Source organism: Poecile atricapillus, chromosome 3 (assembly GCF_030490865.1).
Source record: "Poecile atricapillus isolate bPoeAtr1 chromosome 3, bPoeAtr1.hap1, whole genome shotgun sequence".
NCBI classification, from domain to species: domain Eukaryota; kingdom Metazoa; phylum Chordata; class Aves; order Passeriformes; family Paridae; genus Poecile; species Poecile atricapillus.
The window spans coordinates 78282050-78301319 of record NC_081251.1 but is presented as its reverse complement, the minus strand read 5'-3'; the positions used below and the strand labels follow the sequence as shown (position 1 = coordinate 78301319).

The 19270-nt window shown below is 52.9% G+C and overlaps 1 protein-coding gene across 1 annotated transcript; it reads right to left on the bottom strand.

Moving 5' to 3' along the window:
- Positions 1 to 554: 554 nt before the first annotated feature.
- DLK2 (delta like non-canonical Notch ligand 2) lies at positions 555 to 7555 on the bottom strand. Its single transcript, XM_058835642.1, has 5 exons — positions 7462 to 7555; positions 5831 to 5894; positions 3294 to 3424; positions 2551 to 2695; positions 555 to 1971 (listed from the first exon to the last, which is right to left on the bottom strand). The coding sequence occupies exons 1-5, from the start codon at positions 7532 to 7534 to the stop codon at positions 1194 to 1196; spliced, it is 1191 nt and encodes a 396-aa protein (XP_058691625.1). The 5' UTR covers positions 7535 to 7555; the 3' UTR covers positions 555 to 1193.
- Between the last annotated feature and the right edge of the window lie 11715 nt (positions 7556 to 19270).

Sequence of the window (19270 nt, the reverse complement as noted above, 5' to 3'; positions counted from 1 at the left end):
TCTCGTGCAAAGGCTAAGTGACCTGACCACCTACTGCCTCTTAGCCATGCTTTAGCAATGGTGGAGAAGACAGTTTTGTGTCTGCTTGCTATGTTCATCCCAGGCTCAGTAGCCTGTTCTCACATCCACTATGGGGAGTTTAGCCTTTGGTGTATCAAGAAATGCTGCAATGACTGATTTGAGGTTAGAGCCAGCTGCCTGCCTCAGAGAGAATGGGAGAGGAAAGGAGGACCTGGATCCTGTATTGCTCCTGAACCAGCCACAGCACAGCCTTGTCCATCTCCAGCTTTACCTATGAGGACATATGACAAGGACCAGCTCAGGCCCAGAGGACTCCAGAGGAGAGCAAAGAGTGAGGCAGAAGTGCACACTGCAGAGGCAAAGGATCTTGGTCATTTGTGGCCAGACCAGAAAGGACGGCTTGGTAAGTGGGTCAAAGAGACCCCTGGATGATAATCCATAGGAGGAAAGCATGGAACATGTTTGTAACCCCAAGTCTGACAGCAGGAGCAGGGTGCATCAGCCAGGGTAGAAGAAGGGCATGAGACCTGCAATGATTTTTGAAGTCTCTTTGAACTGGCTCACAGAACCACAAGGCCAGGGAGCAAGGGTGTTTGCTCACTCCCTAGGGACATGGCATCTGAAATGACAGCCTCCAGAAACAGCCAGGAACTACCCCATACAGTATTGTGGCAGGGAGATCCCTGCAGCCACAACTGTCCCAAAGGCCCCGGAAGAAGCATCCCAACACCAGCAGAAATGAGGATAAAGCCCCTTCCCATAGTCACAGAGAGGACTTACAAAGGGTCTGGCAGTATTTGGGTTTGCAAGAGGGCTGTGCCCTCCTCGGCACTACCTGTCCTGTTTCTGAGTGCTCGTGTCAGATGGTACCAGTGCTTGCGTGGCACGGGCTGCCGCAAGCAGCGCATCATCGCTCTCCTGCAGGGCTGGCCCAACACAACCCCGCCTTCCAATGCCCATGGGTGCCAGCTGAGCCAGCCAGACAGGAGACAGCTCAGATCCAGGCAGGGCCATCACACCAATGCTCAACACCCAGGGTTATGTTGACATGCTTGCTGCCCTGGGAGCCTTTCCCCGCTGCCTGGTCGGTGCCGGTATGGTTCCACAGGGTGCAGTTCAAGGGGTTTGCCAGCATGATGACCTGCCAGGGCCTGGTTCAGAGTCCTCGCAGCTCACAGCTCTGTGGTCTTCCTTGGCTCAATCAAGATGGTGTTGAGCATGCCCACCTGACACTCCTGATCTTGGAGCTTTCTTGCAGCCTGAGAAGGGCTTTGGCACCAGTTTGATCTTTGACGGCTTCTCTGCCAGTTCCTCAGCATTAGCAGGACAGTGATGAGGACCAGCACTGCTGTCAGCACCCCGAACACCAGCACTGTCACCAGCTGGGCTTCACTCAGCCCTGAGTCCCTTTGGGTCACCACCTCCTTCACAGAGATTTTCAACAACCCTCCCCCTGGCTCTTTCTCACTGTGGTTGGCCACACGCCGCCCTGTGACCACAGTCCTGATGGGCTCTGGCTGTGTCACCCCTGGCGTCTCACTAGTGGTGCTTTTCACACCTCCAGAATTCTCATGGTTTGCAGGCTGGTAGGGAGGAGACCAGGTGGGCTCAGGGACGGAGATCTCACAGGTTTTGCCAGTGAAACGGTCAGGACACAAGCAGTCATAGTCATTGATGCGGTCATAGCACTTTGCCCCATTTTTGCATGGCTGGCTGGCGCAGTCATTGATGTTGATAGTGCAGAAACGCCCTTCAAATCCCACCTGGCACTGGCAGGAGAAGCGGTTGACGCCATCATGGCAGGTGGCCCCGTTGGCACAGGGGCGCATCAGGCAGTCGTCGACATCGTGCTCACAGAGAGCCCCCACAAAGCCAGCGAGACACCGGCAGGTGAAGTTACTGGCAAAGCCATTTTCATCCTGACATTGCCCACCATTCTTGCATGGAGACCTGTGTGGAGAGAGCAAGGATAGATCATGGCCCTGGAGACCAAGCAGCTTCCCCGCCCCAGGGAGGTGAACATGCACAGCTGCTTGCATGGACAGTGTATCCAGCTCTCTCCATGGGGACCGCTATCTCGAGGAGAAGACTGGGTGGGAGTTTCAGTCTCTGGGGGTGAGAGGCTGTGGGATCTCCTCAAAGGCTGTGGCTGTGCACAGGCCCACCACCCACCAGGGAAGGTCTTCAGCCAAATGATCTGAAGAGGAAACATGCCCTCCTGATGCTCCCCAAAGGCATCATGGATGTCAGCTCATCACGCCTACAGCAGTTTGGCTGCCTGGGAGATAGGATGTCCCAGGCATGATGAACAGATTCCTATCCTCCTACAGCAGGGACAGGAATCTGTTCAGATTGCAACAAAGCCCTTGCCCTGATGGGACTGTGCACTGCTAAACCAAAGCCAGAGGTGATTTTGGCTTAACTCCATTAGTGTATGGAAATTCACAGATAATGAGCCAAGCTGGGCTTCCACTTGGCAGTGTGTGACCCGAAGTTAATGCTGTCTGCAATCTCACTGCAGTGTCTCACCCTGCCTTCTCACATGGCCCTGTCTTCATCTCACAGTCCTTCCCATGGAAACCTTCTGGACACAAGCAGGAATACTCCCCATCTCGATCGTAGATGCACTGTGCCCCGTTCTGGCAGGGGGATTGGTGTTCACAGATGTGTATGTCTGAGGGGAAGAAAACAGGGTGAATTAGGGAGAAAAGAGGGTTGATGTGGCCAACTCAGTGCAAACACAACCCACCAAAACCCCTGGGAATGGAGAAATGGCAGAAGCTTCTTTCTTCTCCCCTCCAATAGGCACCTGCAGCAAGAGTGCCTGTGTGGTTGTGAAGGTGCAGTGCATGCCAACTGTCTGACCAGTGGAGATCCCCTGGTACAGAAAAGCCTCTGGCTGGAGAAGGGGAGTCCCCCAGCCACCTGCTGAAGGCAGGAAGCCTTGGGGAAAGCAGGGAATGCCTCTTGGAGTCCTGATGCAGCATCAGAAATGCAATGAGTTCATCTGCTCCGTTTCCTGAGGCTGGCCAGCATCACACCAGCTCTTGCCACACAGCCAGGGAAAAAGTGTCAGCAGTCTGACCTCTTTTGCAGGAAGGGAATGGTCCCAGCTATGGCAGCCAGGCAACATCCCATCTCCCTGGCAGGCAAAACAGCATCACCCAGGTGGCTTTCTGGCTACGCTGGCTATGCTGGCTGACATATCCATGAGGGTGTGCTGGGCTTCTGCCCTCAGCACCAGAGGCAGGGATGTCAAGCCCACGACTCACCTTTGTCACAGAACTTGCCTGCCCAGCCGGTGTGACAGATGCACTGCCAAGGCTGGTGGCACGTCCCGTGAAGACACCCCGGCATACGCACGCACTCCTCGCAGTACTCCCCCTCCCAGCCTGGATCGCACCTGCAGGAGGACAGGGCATAGCAGCATAATCAAATCCAAGCAGGAGCTGCAGAAAAGCTGTCTGCATGCTGTGCAGGGCTCCCACAGACAGCAGTGCTCGGAAACACTCCCAAAGGCCCCACAGACCTCCTAGCTCCCTCCTCCAGAGGAGTAAGTACTGGTATCTCATCTGTCCAAGGAAGCAAGCAGACAGAGCAGGAGCAGGCACCCTCTGCTGCCAGGGAGGGTGAGTGGCCAGCAGCAGAGCTCAGCAGCTTCACTTTCACTGCCCACGTCCCTCTGCTCTCCTCCAACCAGCTGCTCTGTATACACCACTGCATTAGCTCAGCAATTCCCGTGCCTCCCACAGCAGGCAGCCACTCTGACAGGCAGAGAAAAGCCCATCTCTAGCCCTGAGCTTCCTGAGGGAAAGGGACAAGAGGCTGCTGAGGTCTGCGTGTTTCACTGCTCCTCTCTGCGTTATAATGTGTGTCATTTTTTGTCTGGAGTGCACGGTAATCCAGCCATGAAACCTTGCTTGCTATGGCTGGTGCACAGAATAGACTTTTCAGCCAGCTCACAAGGGCAATTCAATGGGAAAACCTGCAGCACACACCGAGCCTTCTGGCCCCAGAAGAGCAGGGCAGTGGCAATGACTAAGTAAAACTAAGCTGCATTACTCCAGTGGCAGGCATCCCTCAGACCTGCCAGCTCCAAGGAGGAAAGCAAGTGATAACAAGATGAGAGCTGAGAGGAGGTGGCACCAAGCCACAACAAAAGCTATACTTAAACCAGCACAAAATGAAACCTAACAAAAACAACACAGTTTCTAGAGAAAGGAAGGGGATTCATTTTCATGGCTGGGGCTCATTTCAGCACAATGTGTGGTGACTGCAGTATTTTTGGGCTGGCCCACAGCTGCACTTTCAAACCTGGGCTGGCTGTTGTCATGTAGTGTTGTTCCAAAGAGATGAGGAGAGAGAAAAAATGGTTTTATATATATATATATATATATATATATATATATATATATAAATTAGAGGCTTTTTGATGGGACTGGAGGTGATACCATGTGCCTGGTGTAGTCTGGGGAAATACATTCATACTCGGACAGCCCTGAGCAGAGGGATGTAGACTCCCCTACCCCTCAGTACCTGCAAGGAGCAGGTGCCATCAACTCTTCCACTTCTCCAAAAGGGAGCTGGCCAACCTAAAAGTTGCCAGGGAAGAGGCCAGGTAAGCAGCTAAGTCTCCCTGAATTTGAGGTGATTTTGAGGTACTGCCAAACCACATGGCTCAGCAAATGCTCTGGAGGCCTGAAATCAGCAGTAGCAACTCACGTGTGGAAAGATCTGCAGCTGGGACACCTGTGGCCTTTCTTGCTGGGGCTTAGCAGCACCCTGCTCCCCCAACCAGCCACAGCTGCTGAAAGGGCTCAGGGAAGAGCTCCATGCAGCTGCAAACAGGGGCCCTGCCAAACCAGAGCTGGACACTCCCTGATGTGGCAGTCAGCAAGAACAAGCAGCCCAGGTGTGGTGTGACACCAGGGGCTGTCCTGTAAAAGGGACTGATCATGCCCTGGCAAGGAGATCAGGGTGGCATTGGGCAGTCTGTCCCCTTGCAACCACAGGTATCCCAGCCAGCCCAAAGCCAGCCTTTGCCTCCTGGTGCTGCCTTACCGAATGGGGGCTCCAGATGGTCCTACAGTGGGACAATAGGCAGTGGGTCTGTGGCAGCCCAGAGCAGTTTTATGGGGTGCTTCCCAGGCTGAAGTGCAGTGTTGGGCTCTGAGCTTTGATCCTGCGGGATCTGGCTGGAGCTGGGATGCAAAGTACCACATACGCACTTCTGCTGCTGTAGCTCACAGCTTGCTGTTTATGAAAACATCCAGAGATCCCCACCACAGCTCAGGCTTCTGAGAGGGGACCCCTGAAGCCCTCAGTTATATGCATGGCTGGAAGCTCTCTTCCATGCCCCAGAGAGAGCACCTCCACCTCAATCAGTGAGGAGGCCAAGCAAGCTGGCCAACCCTCATGCCTGCCCTGCTCCCTGATGACTTTCCCCCATCGTATCTGAGCCTGAAGGCTGCTTCCCATCACCCAGGCATGGTCAGGCTGTCCTAGACTTCCCTCTAGACAAAAAGGGCTCAGCAGAGTAACACTGGTCAGTCTGTGAAGGTGGGCACTCTGGAAGCACAGGAGCAAAGGCTAGAGGGACCAGCAAGAGGCTGAGGGATCAAAATCTCTCATTCCAAAAGGCATCAGGTAAGAAGAGAGCAGAGTCATTGATTCCAGGTGTGGGTGAGTGAAGGAGGAGGAGGAGGAGGTATTTCAGCTCTGGGAAGGGGTGTAGGCCCCAGGGACACAACACCAAGGGAAGGAAAGAAGTTATAGTCAGAAGCAGCAGAGAGCCAAAGACAAGCCATACCTGCACTTCCCATCCTGGTCGCAGCAGCCGTGAGCGAGATTGCAGCGCTCACTGCAGTCATCCCCTACAAGGCAAGAGACATGTGGACTTGGATTAAGCAGACACTACAGATGATTCCAGACCTGCCTGTGGCCCTGGGTGTTCCCTTAAGTGCTCAGCCTACTTGTCCCCAGAACAAGGTGGGGGACCTTCCTCTCACTCGCTGGATGCCACACAAGAGAGGAAGATTTCACAGTAACCCAACCAGCAGTTAACACTGTCTTTTTTCAGAAATGGGTGGTTCTGCTTCAAAATTTCTCAGTCTCTGGCCATCTTCCCCACCTTTTCTCTGCTACTTCCCTTAGATTTTGGGCCCTTCTGGGCAAGAGCTGGGGTTGCCCATGTGTTAAGACAACCTGTATAATAGGGACTGACCCACCTGGGACCTTGGTCCCAGAGTCTTGCAGTAAGTATGGTGGGAAAGCTCAGGACCAAATACTGCAAGGGGCACAAAAGGATCAAGGATGGAAATTGAAAGAATTTTTTTAACTTTGCCTCCCAGGATGTCGCCATCCCCAAGGACAGCTATTAGCACAGAGCAGTCTGACAGGGGGTCCTGCCCTCTTCCAGGACCCAGTTGCCAGCACTCCCCTTCCAGCACAGGGAAGCAGGACTTGGCATCACATGGGGACAGGTATCCATTTCTGTTTATTTATTTAAAAGCCACAGAAGCTGTAACTGAGCCATGGCCTCGCTGTGCCACTTCTCATCCTCTCCTTTGTGCCAGGTGTTCCCTTTCATCTCCACCTTCCCCTCTTCCCCATCACTTGCTTGCATCTTAGCTCCACAGGGGAGCTGGTTCAGTCTGGCTCCTCAAGCAGCAGAACTAGAGCAAATGTCAAGAAGCTAGGGGGTTTCTCCAGAAGTCTTGTACAGTCCCAGGCCAGGCCCAGGAAGTGAATGTCCTTACCTGAGCCCCTCCATCCTGGACTGAAACAGATTAAAGCCCTCATGCCTAGAAATGAACTCAGGCTTTCCCAAGCAGTATTTTGTGCTGCCTGGGAAAATGAGCAGGGGAAGAAATCCCCTGTGCGTGCAATTTTGCTGCAGTGGGGCAGCAGGTCCTACTGCACAGGGTAAGAGCCTCCTAAAACAAGTCACTATGGAACTGGAACAACATCCTGGGTCTGCTCAGCCCCAAGCCTAGGTATCACCACCTTTCCTACTTGTAACCATCTCTCCTGGCACATGGCTTTGGGAATTCATTGCTTATCTGGAACAGGGATAAAGCAAACTAGTATTTGGGAAAGGATTTTGTCTCACTGGATCCAGGGTTAGCTGTTCACTTTTGGGACCTTCTTCCCCCTGAACAAGCTCATTGCTTTGGGAACCCATTCACCCTAAGTGTGAGAGACAGAGCAGCAGGGATGTCTCTGCCAGTCTGCTCAGGCACTGCCACCCCCGTAGGCAAGAATTTCTAAGGTGCCTCCAGTGTCACACCCCAGGTGAGTAACAACTGGGCATCATTTTCTGCTTTTCCAGGTCAGACCATCTCTATTTTGCCTTGAAATCTGAGGAGACTTCAGCAATGCCAAGGACAGGTTTGAAAAGATGGATATGAAAGAGAAGGACCCATGTGTACGGAGACTCACCTTGCACAAGCTGGTGATGGGCCAAGAGGATCCAAATCAAGGACATGAGCTGGAGACAGAAGCTCCTGAGCATGGTCAGTGTGGCCCCGCCGAGATGAACACCTACAGAGAGAAAAATAGCAAGGTCAGCAAAATCCCTTGGCTGATGCCACAGCTTAATTTCACACATCTCTTCCTCTCTAGTGCCTGGGAGTTTTGAGTTGAAACATTCAGTTTTATTTAGACCTGTCACCACACTCCCCTCTGTCCATCCAGACTCATTCCTCTAAGTCAGTGTTGGGAGACTAAGAATTAAAAAGCTTTTGAAAATGTGTGTACAGGAGAACCTAGTGTGCAATCCCGAGTGTGTAATAGCTCAGGCTGTTACACCACATCTTGGAGCACCCACCCCTGGTAGCTGCTGTCAAGAGATCAGAAACCTCCAGAAATACCAACGCAGCTGTGGCTATCTTCATCTCCCCTCCCTAGATCTGGGAGGCTTCAGCTTCATGTTAAATAAGGTCCTCTTGTGAACATTTGAATGAATAGATGGGCTGAGTGTTCTTCACAGTGCCAGGCTGCTTTTCAAACCCTGAAGGAGAGCAGGGAGTCCAGTGGATCCACCAAAGGAGCACACAGTAAGAAGCAGTGCTCTTTCATTGTCCAAGCAAGAGAGCGTAGCAGCAGACACCAGAGCTGGGCTGCAGCCCCGGGAAGGAAATGTGAACGCACACCTCTCACTAGGTGCGGTCCTTTTCCTCAGCTGTCCTGCAGAGAGCCCCGTCAGCCCAAGGTTCCTGCACCCATCTATCTTCCGACCGCCTCCCGCCCTCTTGAAGTAGCATTAAATACTTTCCAAAAATGCTCCATTCCCTCCCAGCCTTCTGGGGTTGTTAAGGGCAGGAAATTCGAGGGTGATATCATAAATACATTACTGTAATGAAATGGGAGGGGTTAAACAGTTCTGTTAGGAGAATGGTGAAGGTATGGAGCAAACTCTATCCAGCTGCGTGGGTGTGATGAACAGAGGCCATTCCACTTTCTGCTTGACTCTTTAGCTCTGGAAGGTTAAGTTTGGTCCATAGTTGTATGAGAGGCTTCTAAGGTGGGGACTTAAGTCCTCCCACCCACCTAAACGTACACATGCAATGCAGGAAGAGGTTTTGGGGTCCCTGCTAAGAGCTTCACCTGCCTGTACCGGACAAAATAGTCCACAGAAGCAATGATGTTGCTTGAAGCATCTCTCCAGCAAAAAAAACACCACCAGCAAAGGATGCAGCATTTTCAGAGGGGCTACAGGATGTTACTGCCACTGCCCCAGCCAAATCCCACCATGGATTACTGCATCCTCCCTCCCCACAGTCCCTTTGACAACATGCTTGCAGGACCCTCCTTCACCTCCTGCCCCTAAACGCTGGGCAGTGGCAAACAGCTGCTGCATTTCAGTGGAGGGTGAAGCAATTGCTATGAAACTTACAAAATAATTTAGGGCTGGAGAGTGAGTATCATGTTCCTTTAGGGCTGTGAGAAGCATAAGCTCCGATCACATGCCATTGCAAAGGCTGTTTTTCCCCCACAGCTCCCCACTCGAGATGCAGCTTCTCAGACCTCCTAACGGAGCCACCCCATGGGCGCTGCTCCCAGCCGAAACCCCGCGGTCGCCCCGGGCCCCGGCATCCTGTGCGGCAGCTGGTGCCCAGGAGAGGTGTGAGCAGCTCCCACCTGGGCAGGCCTGGCTTTGGGTCACAACGACAGGGGCGAGGGAGCTCCCTCCGTGTCCCACTCGTCTGCCTCTGCCTGGCCGGGCTGGGGTCTACCAGACCTCCAGGTGCTCCGAGGACGCCCCCCGAGTCTATTAACCTCCCTCTCGAGGGTATTAGGGACCTCTGTTCGCTTGGGGACTACCAGGGACATCCCCAGGACGTGGGGTATCAGGCACTGACCCTAGTCTGAATGCTATCGGGACCCCAGTCCGGAGGGGTCCGGGGGCAGGGGTGGGAACCCGGGGGATGCCGCGCCGCTGCGGCTCGCCGCGCCGGTCCCCCAGCCCCCCTCCCCCGGGGGCTTCGGGACCACCCCAAGCCCCAGTGCCCTCCGGAGGGGCACGGCCACGGGGGTGCTCGCCTTCCCCCCCACCCCACCCCACCCCACGGCCGTCCCCAGAGGGGACGCTCCGCGGAGCCCCGCCGGTGCCCCTGCGGCCGGGGCGGCGGCGGGGAAAGGGGGACCGGCGGGGCTGCGGGTCCCCGCCGCTCGCTGTCCCCCGGCCCGTGCTCACCTCGGCGACGCGGCGGCTGGCGGGGCTATCGCGGGGCGCGGCGGCGGGGGGCGGCCATGCCCGGTGCGGCGGCGGCGGCGGGGCTGGCGAGGCGCGGGGCTGCGGAGGGAGCTGCCGCCGCGTGTGCCGCGCCGCTCCGCCCGCCGCCGCCGCCGCCGCCGCCGCCGTGCAGCCCCGGCCGCCTGCCAGCGGCTGCGTGTGCCTGCACATCCCCGCTCCCTCCCCGGGACATCCCGCCTCCCGCCGCCCCAAACCGCAGGCAGCCCCCGACCCGGCCCGCCCTGCCCGCTCACCCCTGCCCGCTCACCCCTGCCCCGCCGCCGGGGGCGGAGGGGGGGACCCCGGCACGGCCCCGCCCGGCCCCCACCGCCCCGGGGGAGCTGCGGCTGCGAGGACTCCCCGGACCCGGCCCCCAGCACCGATCGCGGAGCATGGAGAGGTGTCCCGGGCTGGCGATGCCCCGCAGGGGCGCGGCCTTGCAGGGGGTACCCCCGCCTGGGGCTCGGGGGGGCTGCGGCGCTCGCCGCCCTCGCCCGGGCAGGGGCGCGGTCCCGCGGGGCACTGAGCCTCTCAGCCTGGCGCCCCTCTCAGAAATAGGTGCGCGATGATCCGAGCCTTCGTTTTGCTCAGATTATCTGAAACGATACTAAAAAGCAAAAACACCTCCTGCAGCGCCTCCCTGATGTCCCCACTAAAACACCTCCACTGGCAAACTGTAGGGTTAAGAAGCCCCATCCTTAAAATAAAGGTTCAAGTTGTAGTAGTCACCCCACAAAAAGAAGCCATCTAGAGGAGCTGTGCTCCCCAGCATTTCTCTTGCTGCCGCTCCTGAGATGTGGACATCAGCACTTAAGTGGACCTTAAGGTACAATAAGGCAAGGGACAGGGTCTGGGCTGTCACATCTTCGGAAGAAACAGCTGCCTGCTCTCCTCCTCACCTTGCATGGCCTTCCTGCTACTTGACCATATCTGTCACCTTCAAAGGCAATCCTTAATTAGATTACAAGTTCACACCAGTCAGCTCTTTTCTACTCCTGTATCCCATAAGATTTGCTGTTTTTCACCAGGAAGGTAGAAGAACCATATCCTACAGGCACTTAATAGATGTTTTCACACTCCATCTCATCTCATTAGACAAAGCTCAACCCATCCCTGCTACTTTCTCCAGTCCTCCCCAGCCCTCAGCAGTTCCTGACAGCCCTGCCAGCAACCTGTGACAGCTCTGCAGGCCCCAGGACCCAGTAGCAGCCCAGGCAGCAACCCCATCAAAGCCAGCTCTGGCCCATCTTGGCCAGCTCTGAGAGGGGACCCCTGCTTGCTCAGCCTTGGCGTGCCTGGAAAACACAACATGACCGAGCAATGAAATGGGGGCTTATCACCGTGCCTACCTCTGCAGGAGCTGCCTCCTTCCTTCCTTCCTCCTTCCTGCTCTCCTGTCAGCCAGGAGCCCTGTTCCTTTCCTTGCCCTCCTCCTCCTCCTATCACCCCACACACAGAGGGACAGAGAAGTCCAAACTTCCTGCTTAGGTTGCTCCATCAGCTCTTCGGATATTTATGAGACAGGTGTGCACCAGCTCTATCCTGAGATGCTTCTTGCGATTCTACATCCATTCTCATCCCCTGATCCCTCACAGCCAGCTCAGCCTGCTTTTGAGCCCTGATTCCTACCATGTCTGGAGCTTACAGCAAAAAGGAGAGGGGAAGGCTGAGGGCTGAGGGCCAAGCACAGCTTCTGGTACTTGGTTTAAAACCAGACAGTCTCTCCTTCCATCACTACAGCTCTAGGATCTGGAATGATCCACATATCTGCACTGACACCCACAACACCCTGCCTTGCTCTCTTTGACAGTCATGGTTGGAGGCCAAGGGTCTAGAGGCGACACCTCCAACACCCGAGTGTAGGCTGCTCAGCCTCACTCTCACTTCCTCCTTGAAATCCTACGACCTTCACTAACTGTGTCAAATAGAACACCACCTCCTGCAACATCCTCATCTGCTCCCACATTCCTCTGATGGGATCTGCCCTGGTTCAGACCACACTACACTGCAACGTCATTGCACAGCCATGCCCAGGTGCTCTTAAACCTCACTTGGTTAAATGTGCCTAAGAAAACCCTCTGGATGCCGTGTGTGCATTTGAATGGGCAGATAGGAGGAGGCCTGCAGGCCTACAGAGGGACCCTGACATATGCTGATATCTGTAAGTATCTGCATCCACAGCATGAGTGCTGTGAGAGGGGGAGATGGGGTTAGGTTGCAGCCAACAGAGTGGGACACGTGGCTCTCTCGGTGCTGCATCTCCTGGAGGTGAGAGCTGTACCACCAAGTTAGGGCTGTCCAGGCTGAGGAGGTAAAGTTGGTTGCTGAAGGTCTGAGCTCTGAGGAGGGGGAATGAAGAACAATATTCAGGGTGGGATTTTAGAAGGTGGGATATCTGAGGAAATGTGTTTTGTGGTTTGAGGTTTGGCTTTGCATATGAGTATCATAGAGAGAAGCAGGAAGGGATGGATGGGAGTAAAAGGGGAATACAGAGGAGGGAGAAGGGACCCATGCAATGTAGACCTTGGGTGCACTCCTTCCTCCGCACTGAAGGGCTCCTGTCTCGTCCCCAGGCATAATCCTGTATCTCAGGCTTGCTGTGTCAGTCCGTGGACTGCTCAGTACTATTTAATCAGAGCAGCTCTATTTGCAGACCCAAGAAATGGGCATTGAGGGGATTCCTGTTCTTGGCTTAGACCCTGCTCTACTAGGCTCTGATCTCTGCCATGCCATCTCTAGAGGCGTCTCAGATGGAACAGCTGCTGAGTCAGAATTAGGAAGGATTTTTTCCTAGCCATAAGAGTCCCTCCATAGCTTTTCCCTCCAGTGAAGGAAATCCCACAAAGCAGGGACCTGGAGTGGGAACTGGAGCAACCTCTTGTCATGGTTTTCCCTCCAATGCATGCCAGATGAAGACTCCCTCCCCCATCATCATCCCAACACACCGTCACCACTCACAGACAGAGGGAGGATTTACCTGTCAAAACCAGCTGAAGCTGCTTCCCTTTCTTCCGGAGTCTGGAACCTGCACCTTGGAGACAGCCAGACATCAGGGACAAGAAGCAGATGCTGGGCTGAGAAAACAGATAATGTTGCCTCTTCTCCTTCACGAAGAAGCCTTCCTCGGAGGAGAAACTCTTCCCTGTGCAGAAGACCAGAGTAATTCACCCCTTCCTGCTCACTCTTATTCCTCAAGAAAGGCAGAAAAGCAGCACAAAGAAGCTGGAGAAAGACTGCAAACACCTCTGAGCTGCCAACTCAAATGATCATCCTCTTCAGCTCTTGCTCTGGGTCACCCTCTCTGCCTTATGCACAGCACCAGCCCAGGGTCTCTAGGTTAAAACAAATGTTCTCCCCCATCCCACCCCCCTTGCTTTTCCAATTCCACCCCAGCCCACAACAAACAGCAGCTCGCCAGCCCTACAGCCATGTAACCCAATCCCAGCCATTGTTCCCCTTCCACAAGGTCTATATTTGACTTTGCAGCAGCACTGTGGCTGTGTGTGTGTGTGTGTGTGTGTGTGTGTGTGTGCGTGTGTGTGTGCATGTGTGTGCACTCTCTGCACACACACGCTCCGATATTTGTTCAGAGCCTCATTCCCCAGATGCCCAGGATTGCTTAGAAATAGCTTCCATGGGCAGTAGGTGTTTGTGCCTTCAGTGGGGAAGTGGAGGGGGCAGGCAAAAGAGAAGCAGGGAGGGGGGGTGGAAGTCGAAGGTAAAAAACCTCCTGGCTCTTTTCTCGCAATTTGTACCATCTCAATGCTCTGCCACACTGTGGAGCATGGCCAGGCCAGCAGACAGCAGTGCGTACACTCAGCAGCAGAACTGATGGCATATCGGGGAAAGGACCGAAAAAAGGAGAAGCTGTGGTCTTGGTGACTCTGTCTGGTGTTACTCTGCCCCAGGTTTTGTCCTCTAGTGGCAAAAGTGCAGTTAAGCCTCCAAAAACTTTTCAAATCTTCCTAGGTCTCTGGCTGAGATCACCAGAAATGCCACTGGGAAGTACCCAATTCCCCAGGCCTGGTGGCTTTGCAAAGGCTGTCTCAGGGAACGGGAGCTGCCCTTGGATTCACCTTCCTGTGTTCCAGTACTGCCCTAAGAGAAGCCATCCTGGGCTACGCCAAGATGTATTTTGTATCTTCCCAAAGCCTCCAGGAATGCTGCCCAAGTCCAATGTCACAGTCACTGTGACCCTGGAGTATCTGGGATCACTGCCTAGACTCGGCATGAGCTTCTTTTGTTTGCTTTTTTTGCAACCTGCCAGGATATAAGGCAAAATGAGAAAAAAATGCAATCTAAATGAATGACAGGGAGAATTACTTTCATCCTAAATGCTGATGATCCAGTGAACTCATTGCCACTGGGTAACAAGAAAAGGCATTCATTAAAAAAAAGCCTGACTAGACATTTATGTAGACAATGAGAATAAATAGGAATGAACTCCAAAGACCTATAAACCCTCTTGCTCCAGGGCATTGAAGATGAGTTCTAGGCTATGGTATAAGTAGCAGCTTTCCACAATGGCAGATTCTGCAGTAATTTTGTGCAGGGCAATATTTGTACCTTTCCCTGAGCCACACAGACCCAGCCCTGGGAGACAAAGGATGCTGGGCATGGGTAGGCACCATTCGTGCATACCCAGTGCACCTTTTACCATTAGCAAGGCCAAGGTGGGATGAGCTGTGTGGATGCTCTGGTGATGCCTGTGACATGCCCTGCAGAGGTGATTTCTGACTGTTGAAAGCCAAGGGTCAGCCTCCATCCAAGCTTCTCATCATCAGCTTGTTCTCCTCCTCTCAGAGCCAGATGCAGGGAGTTCTTCATCACCAGGGCTGCTGCTTCCTGAGGGGTGGTCTGCACTCTCCACTGGCCTGCAAGCAGCTGCTCTGCTGGGACTAGCTAAAATCTGACTGCCTGCTGGGCTGCTCCACTAAAACAGATCCTCTGAGTGTGGGAGAATGCATGTGCCATTGTTATGGACCTGAGTTCAGTACCTGACAGCCTTCAAACCTACTGTGAGGAGCAGCAAAAGTAAGCTTAAGTCACACGTTATTTTGAGATACAGATTCCTCAAATCCACCCTCAGTACTTCAATCTAAGACAAGACAAAGGTACCAAAAAGGGGGAAAAGAATTAAAAAAGAAAGATTAAATACTAGAGAAAAAAGGCCTAGGCTTGAAGAGGGGGGGAAAGAGATTTAGGTATATATGGAGGGCAGTTAGAGAAAAGAGGTTTTACCTGTGTCCCAACAGCTCAAAAGGCTGAGTAAACCCCCTTCAAAAAACCCTCATGAGTTCATGAGAAGGTGTAGGATCTTGTTTTGCCCCATGATTTCTGGCTTCCCTCTGTGTGCATGTACAACAACTAATGTCAGGGCTCTCCCAAGGGCATTGATTCAGGGAGTGTATCCCCCCTCCTGCCTCCTGCTGCCGGGAGGAGGTCTGGAAGGACTGGAGTGGGAAGGAGACGTCTGCCAGGCTTTCCCTTTGCTGGCACACACCCGTGGGTGCCTCGAAGCCCATCTTCAGCTATGCAGTCTCCCTTTGCCTTTCCAGCTGGCAGCTCTAGCAATGAAAACTCTTAATCTCACCAGGAGCACACAAGCATTTAATGGGAGACTCTTGAAGCAAATCTTTTGTGCTTTCTTGGTGCTTTCCTCTGAGCCTGCTCCTGGGTGTTTGCAGAGATGGCATGTCTTGGTGTTTGCAGTGAAACCTGGCAGGAGAGCCTGTTGCAGAGAATGTCAAGGTCATTTCATGAAACTATGGCCTGTGCTTAGAAAGACTTGAACCCTGGCTGCAGAGGAGTCCATAATTAGCAGCCCCAGGGGATGTGGACGAGTGTTGGGAGGGAGGCTAATTGTAGACTGACTGTCTCCTTGGCCTTCAGCAGCTCCCGTGAAGCAGAGAAGCGGTGTGCTCAGCCAAGCACCAAGCGTGTCCCAGAGAAAGGTAATTCCTCCCTGGCCTGCCTGAACCCGTCCCTATAAACAACAAGAGCTCCACGGGGAGAGCAGTGCTGCAGATTTCACAAAAAAAAAGGTCTCTGTGAGTTGGAGGCGCGTGCTAGGCATGCAGAAAGGCTCCTTGAGAGACAACACACAGCCATGTGTGTCTACATGATAGTGTCCATGAGTCCCTGCTCTGCATCAGAGGGCTTGGGGGATCAGCTACTCCCTTCCCTTTTGTGTACTGTGGTGAAGTGCCAAGCCCTGCACCCCAGTGTGTGGTGTCCTCCTCTCGCACGTGGCGAGCGCAGTGCCCATACCTGGATGAAGCCCTGTCTGCCTGCACACACCAAGGAGAGCTGGTGTTACACCTAACCCCCTGTCACCTCCCTGTATGCTCCAGCGAGACACCCTCCCCCTTCCTCTCTACATATTTTAACTCAGTTAATTTCAAACACTTTATTAGCATGACAAGCTAAACAAGTTTTGACTAAGGGGAAGGGAGGCAGAGCCCCTTGAGTCTTGGTCTGAGGCTGATGCAGTGATTCCAGCCTTTGCTTCCCATGGGGTTTTGCCTTGCATTGGAGCAGCCATCCTTCCTGTCAGGCACATTCTCTCCACTCCTTCACCAAGGTAAATCACTGGCCCAGGAGGGCCCTTCAGTCTGCTGCACAGCAGCACTCATGCTGGATTTACCACTCAGTGGGGTGAAGAATTTACAGTGAACTTTGATGGGGCTAAGGTGAGGCTGCCAGGAGGAGAAACTGCACAGTGCTTGGGCAACTTTTCAAGGAGCAGTGGTGTAGGTCCCAGCTGGGAACTGAATTTTTCTGGAAAAAATACCCTGTATAAGGTCACACCCCAACACCTGGTCCCTTGCAGAGCCCTGCAATTGCACATAGTAAGAGTTGGAGGCACCTGTACAGGGCTCAGTGCAAGAGCTGGGATCGTGGCATGGAGCTGGCGGTGAGCGGAGAAATGAGTGGGATGCCACAAACAAATACTTGAGGTCAGAAAATCATCTTTCAGCTGCCTGCCTCCAGGAGTGATGCAGCCAGCACAAAGTGAGTGCAAAGAGCAGAAATACACCGCTGCCAGGCTCTGCACTCTGCCTCACATCGAAACACTGCACCTCAGCAAGAGGCAAGAGCTCACTGTTTCTGCACAATTCTGTGGCTAGTTAGAAGTGGCCAGTAGGGGTCACTGATGCAGATTTATTTTATTCTATTTTTACACACACACATTTATAAATATATGGAAGACTGGCATAGGCGGCAACTGTAATGGGCAAGCATTGATGTGCAGTTTATTCCTCAAGCGTGTAGGTTGGGGGAAGGTGCCCCTATGTATGTCTGAAGTACCATTGTGAGCTGTATGCTGTGCTCTGCTCAAACCCCGTGATGGCATGAAACCAGCGGGCTGTGCCATACACTGGGGGGCTGCAATGGTGGATTTTTGTCATTGTTCCCCAGTTCTGCCTTCATCTTCCTTTTCATATTGCCAGAGGTGCTTTGGGAGAGATTCAAGAGATTCAGAGACCCAAGTCTGGAGGACAGGATATTGTGTCTGCTTGTCTTTCTGTGCAGTGCCCAGTGCAGCTACATCCTAACCACGATGGGTGCCTTTGGGCAGTCCCACAAGAAAAACTGCATTTTGGGTTGGGTTGGGTCAGCGCTGTTTTGTTCTTCAGCCACCAATGCTGGGTAGTGTGTTTGCTTGTGAAATGACTCCAGCGTTTTTTTGAGTGTTGAATCTCTATGAAACTCAAAATTGAGTCCCAGCCCTCACTCTGTTGTAGTGGGATGGCCTGAACTATACACGTGGGTATGTTTTTAGCAACTGTTTTATTGGTGGGTTGGCTGTATTTGTCTGGTAGGTGTATGCTCCAGGCATACTGGCAGAATGTGTTTGGCTGTCCAATTCGGCATCCACAGACTTGTTTGACTGTCACAGCCTGGCAGTATTTCACTGATCTTATTGTTCCTGAAATGCTGTTAGTTTTGGGTGCTGAGCTCCTCTTATATTAGCATATCCCACAGTGAAAACTCTGCTCAAGCTCTCACGTCTTTTGGTTTTAGTGGGCTCAGCCCATCAGATCCCAAAGGCCTTGATTACCAATCCCTCTTCCTCTCCACATACATCCACCCTGCCTTTCCCCATGTCTGGTATGCTTGTGAGCTGGACTCACCATTTCCCTGAGCCCAGAGATATGACATGATGCAGAAGCACCATTCTGGTGGGGAGACATTATTTCTGGCATCTCCTTTTTCACTAGCCAAGACCATAGGCACTTCAGAAGGATTTGTCCCTCCACAGGGTGGCACCTTCCCCTCCAGGGGTTCCTTTTATTCAGTTACAAGGGTCTATATAAAGTGCTGCCAGCTGGAAAGTATTTTGAAGAGATTCCTCCCTGCTCTTCACTAAGGGTCATAAATTCAGCTGGTATTTGAGAGAATCTCAAATGTACTTCCAGGACTGTTTGCTGAGGGCTTTACATCCGCCAGAGGCCCCTTAAAATAAAAGGATTATTGAGAGTCAAGTGTTAGATTACCTGGTGCTTGTTAATTGAACTTCAGAGGCTTTAGCGAGCAACTGGCTCTAGCAGTGAGCTGCACTTCGGTATTAATGGCGTTATATAAATGAATATAATGTAACCTAACGTCATGCTTCTGCATCATGTCATATCTCTGGGCTCAGGGCAATGGTGAGTCCAGCTCACAAGCATACCGGATATGGGGAAAGGCAGGGCGGATGTATATGGAGAGGAAGAAGGATTGGGAATCAAGGCCTTCGGGATCTGAGGGAAGAGTGTTTTTTGGTGCTTGGAGCAGGTGATTGGTGCTCAGCCAGGCCAAGTCAAGTTCCTGTCTCCTTTTGGCAGTCTGACCTTGTGACTGATTTTGAGAAGAGTTGCGTTTAATGGAAGCAGTAAATAATGAGAGAATCTGAAAGTCAGCCTCTCTCCTTCCTGCAGGAGTTATTTCACCTAGACTTGGAACAAGTTTGAAGATCCTACTCTGACAAGTCACTAAAAGAAAGCAAGGTACTCTAATCATTGCTGCCATCAGTGCTCACCCATGGAAACCTGAACAGACCACAGCTGTGAAGGCTCCAAGGCAGCAAGGCCTGGTGGAAATGAGAAACCTCATCAGCTATGAAAATTTCATCAGCTGGCGCTGTGGAAGCAAGAATCTGGAAGTGCAGAGCAGATGGGCAGCCTGGATTCTTGGAGCCATTGTCCTTCTTCTTGTTATCTGACTCCGGCACAGGGAGGATTTGGAGAATTTATGGGGGCACAAGTACCAAAGGCTTTCTTGAAATATCCCTGGCTGACGTGTGGTGTGGTGCAGACGGCACTTGCTGGGCACTCAGCAGACTTTTTTGCACAATATTCCCAAGGTCATCAAAGCAGGGTCCTGCTGAGCACCTGTCTTTTATTGTGTAAGAGAAGGGACCATTTGGGCAGAATTTGCTGTACTGTGAGCCTGGCACTACCTGAATGTAGATCTGAAGGCTTTGTAAATGTAGTAGTACATTGAAGAACATCATGTAAATTCTCTCAT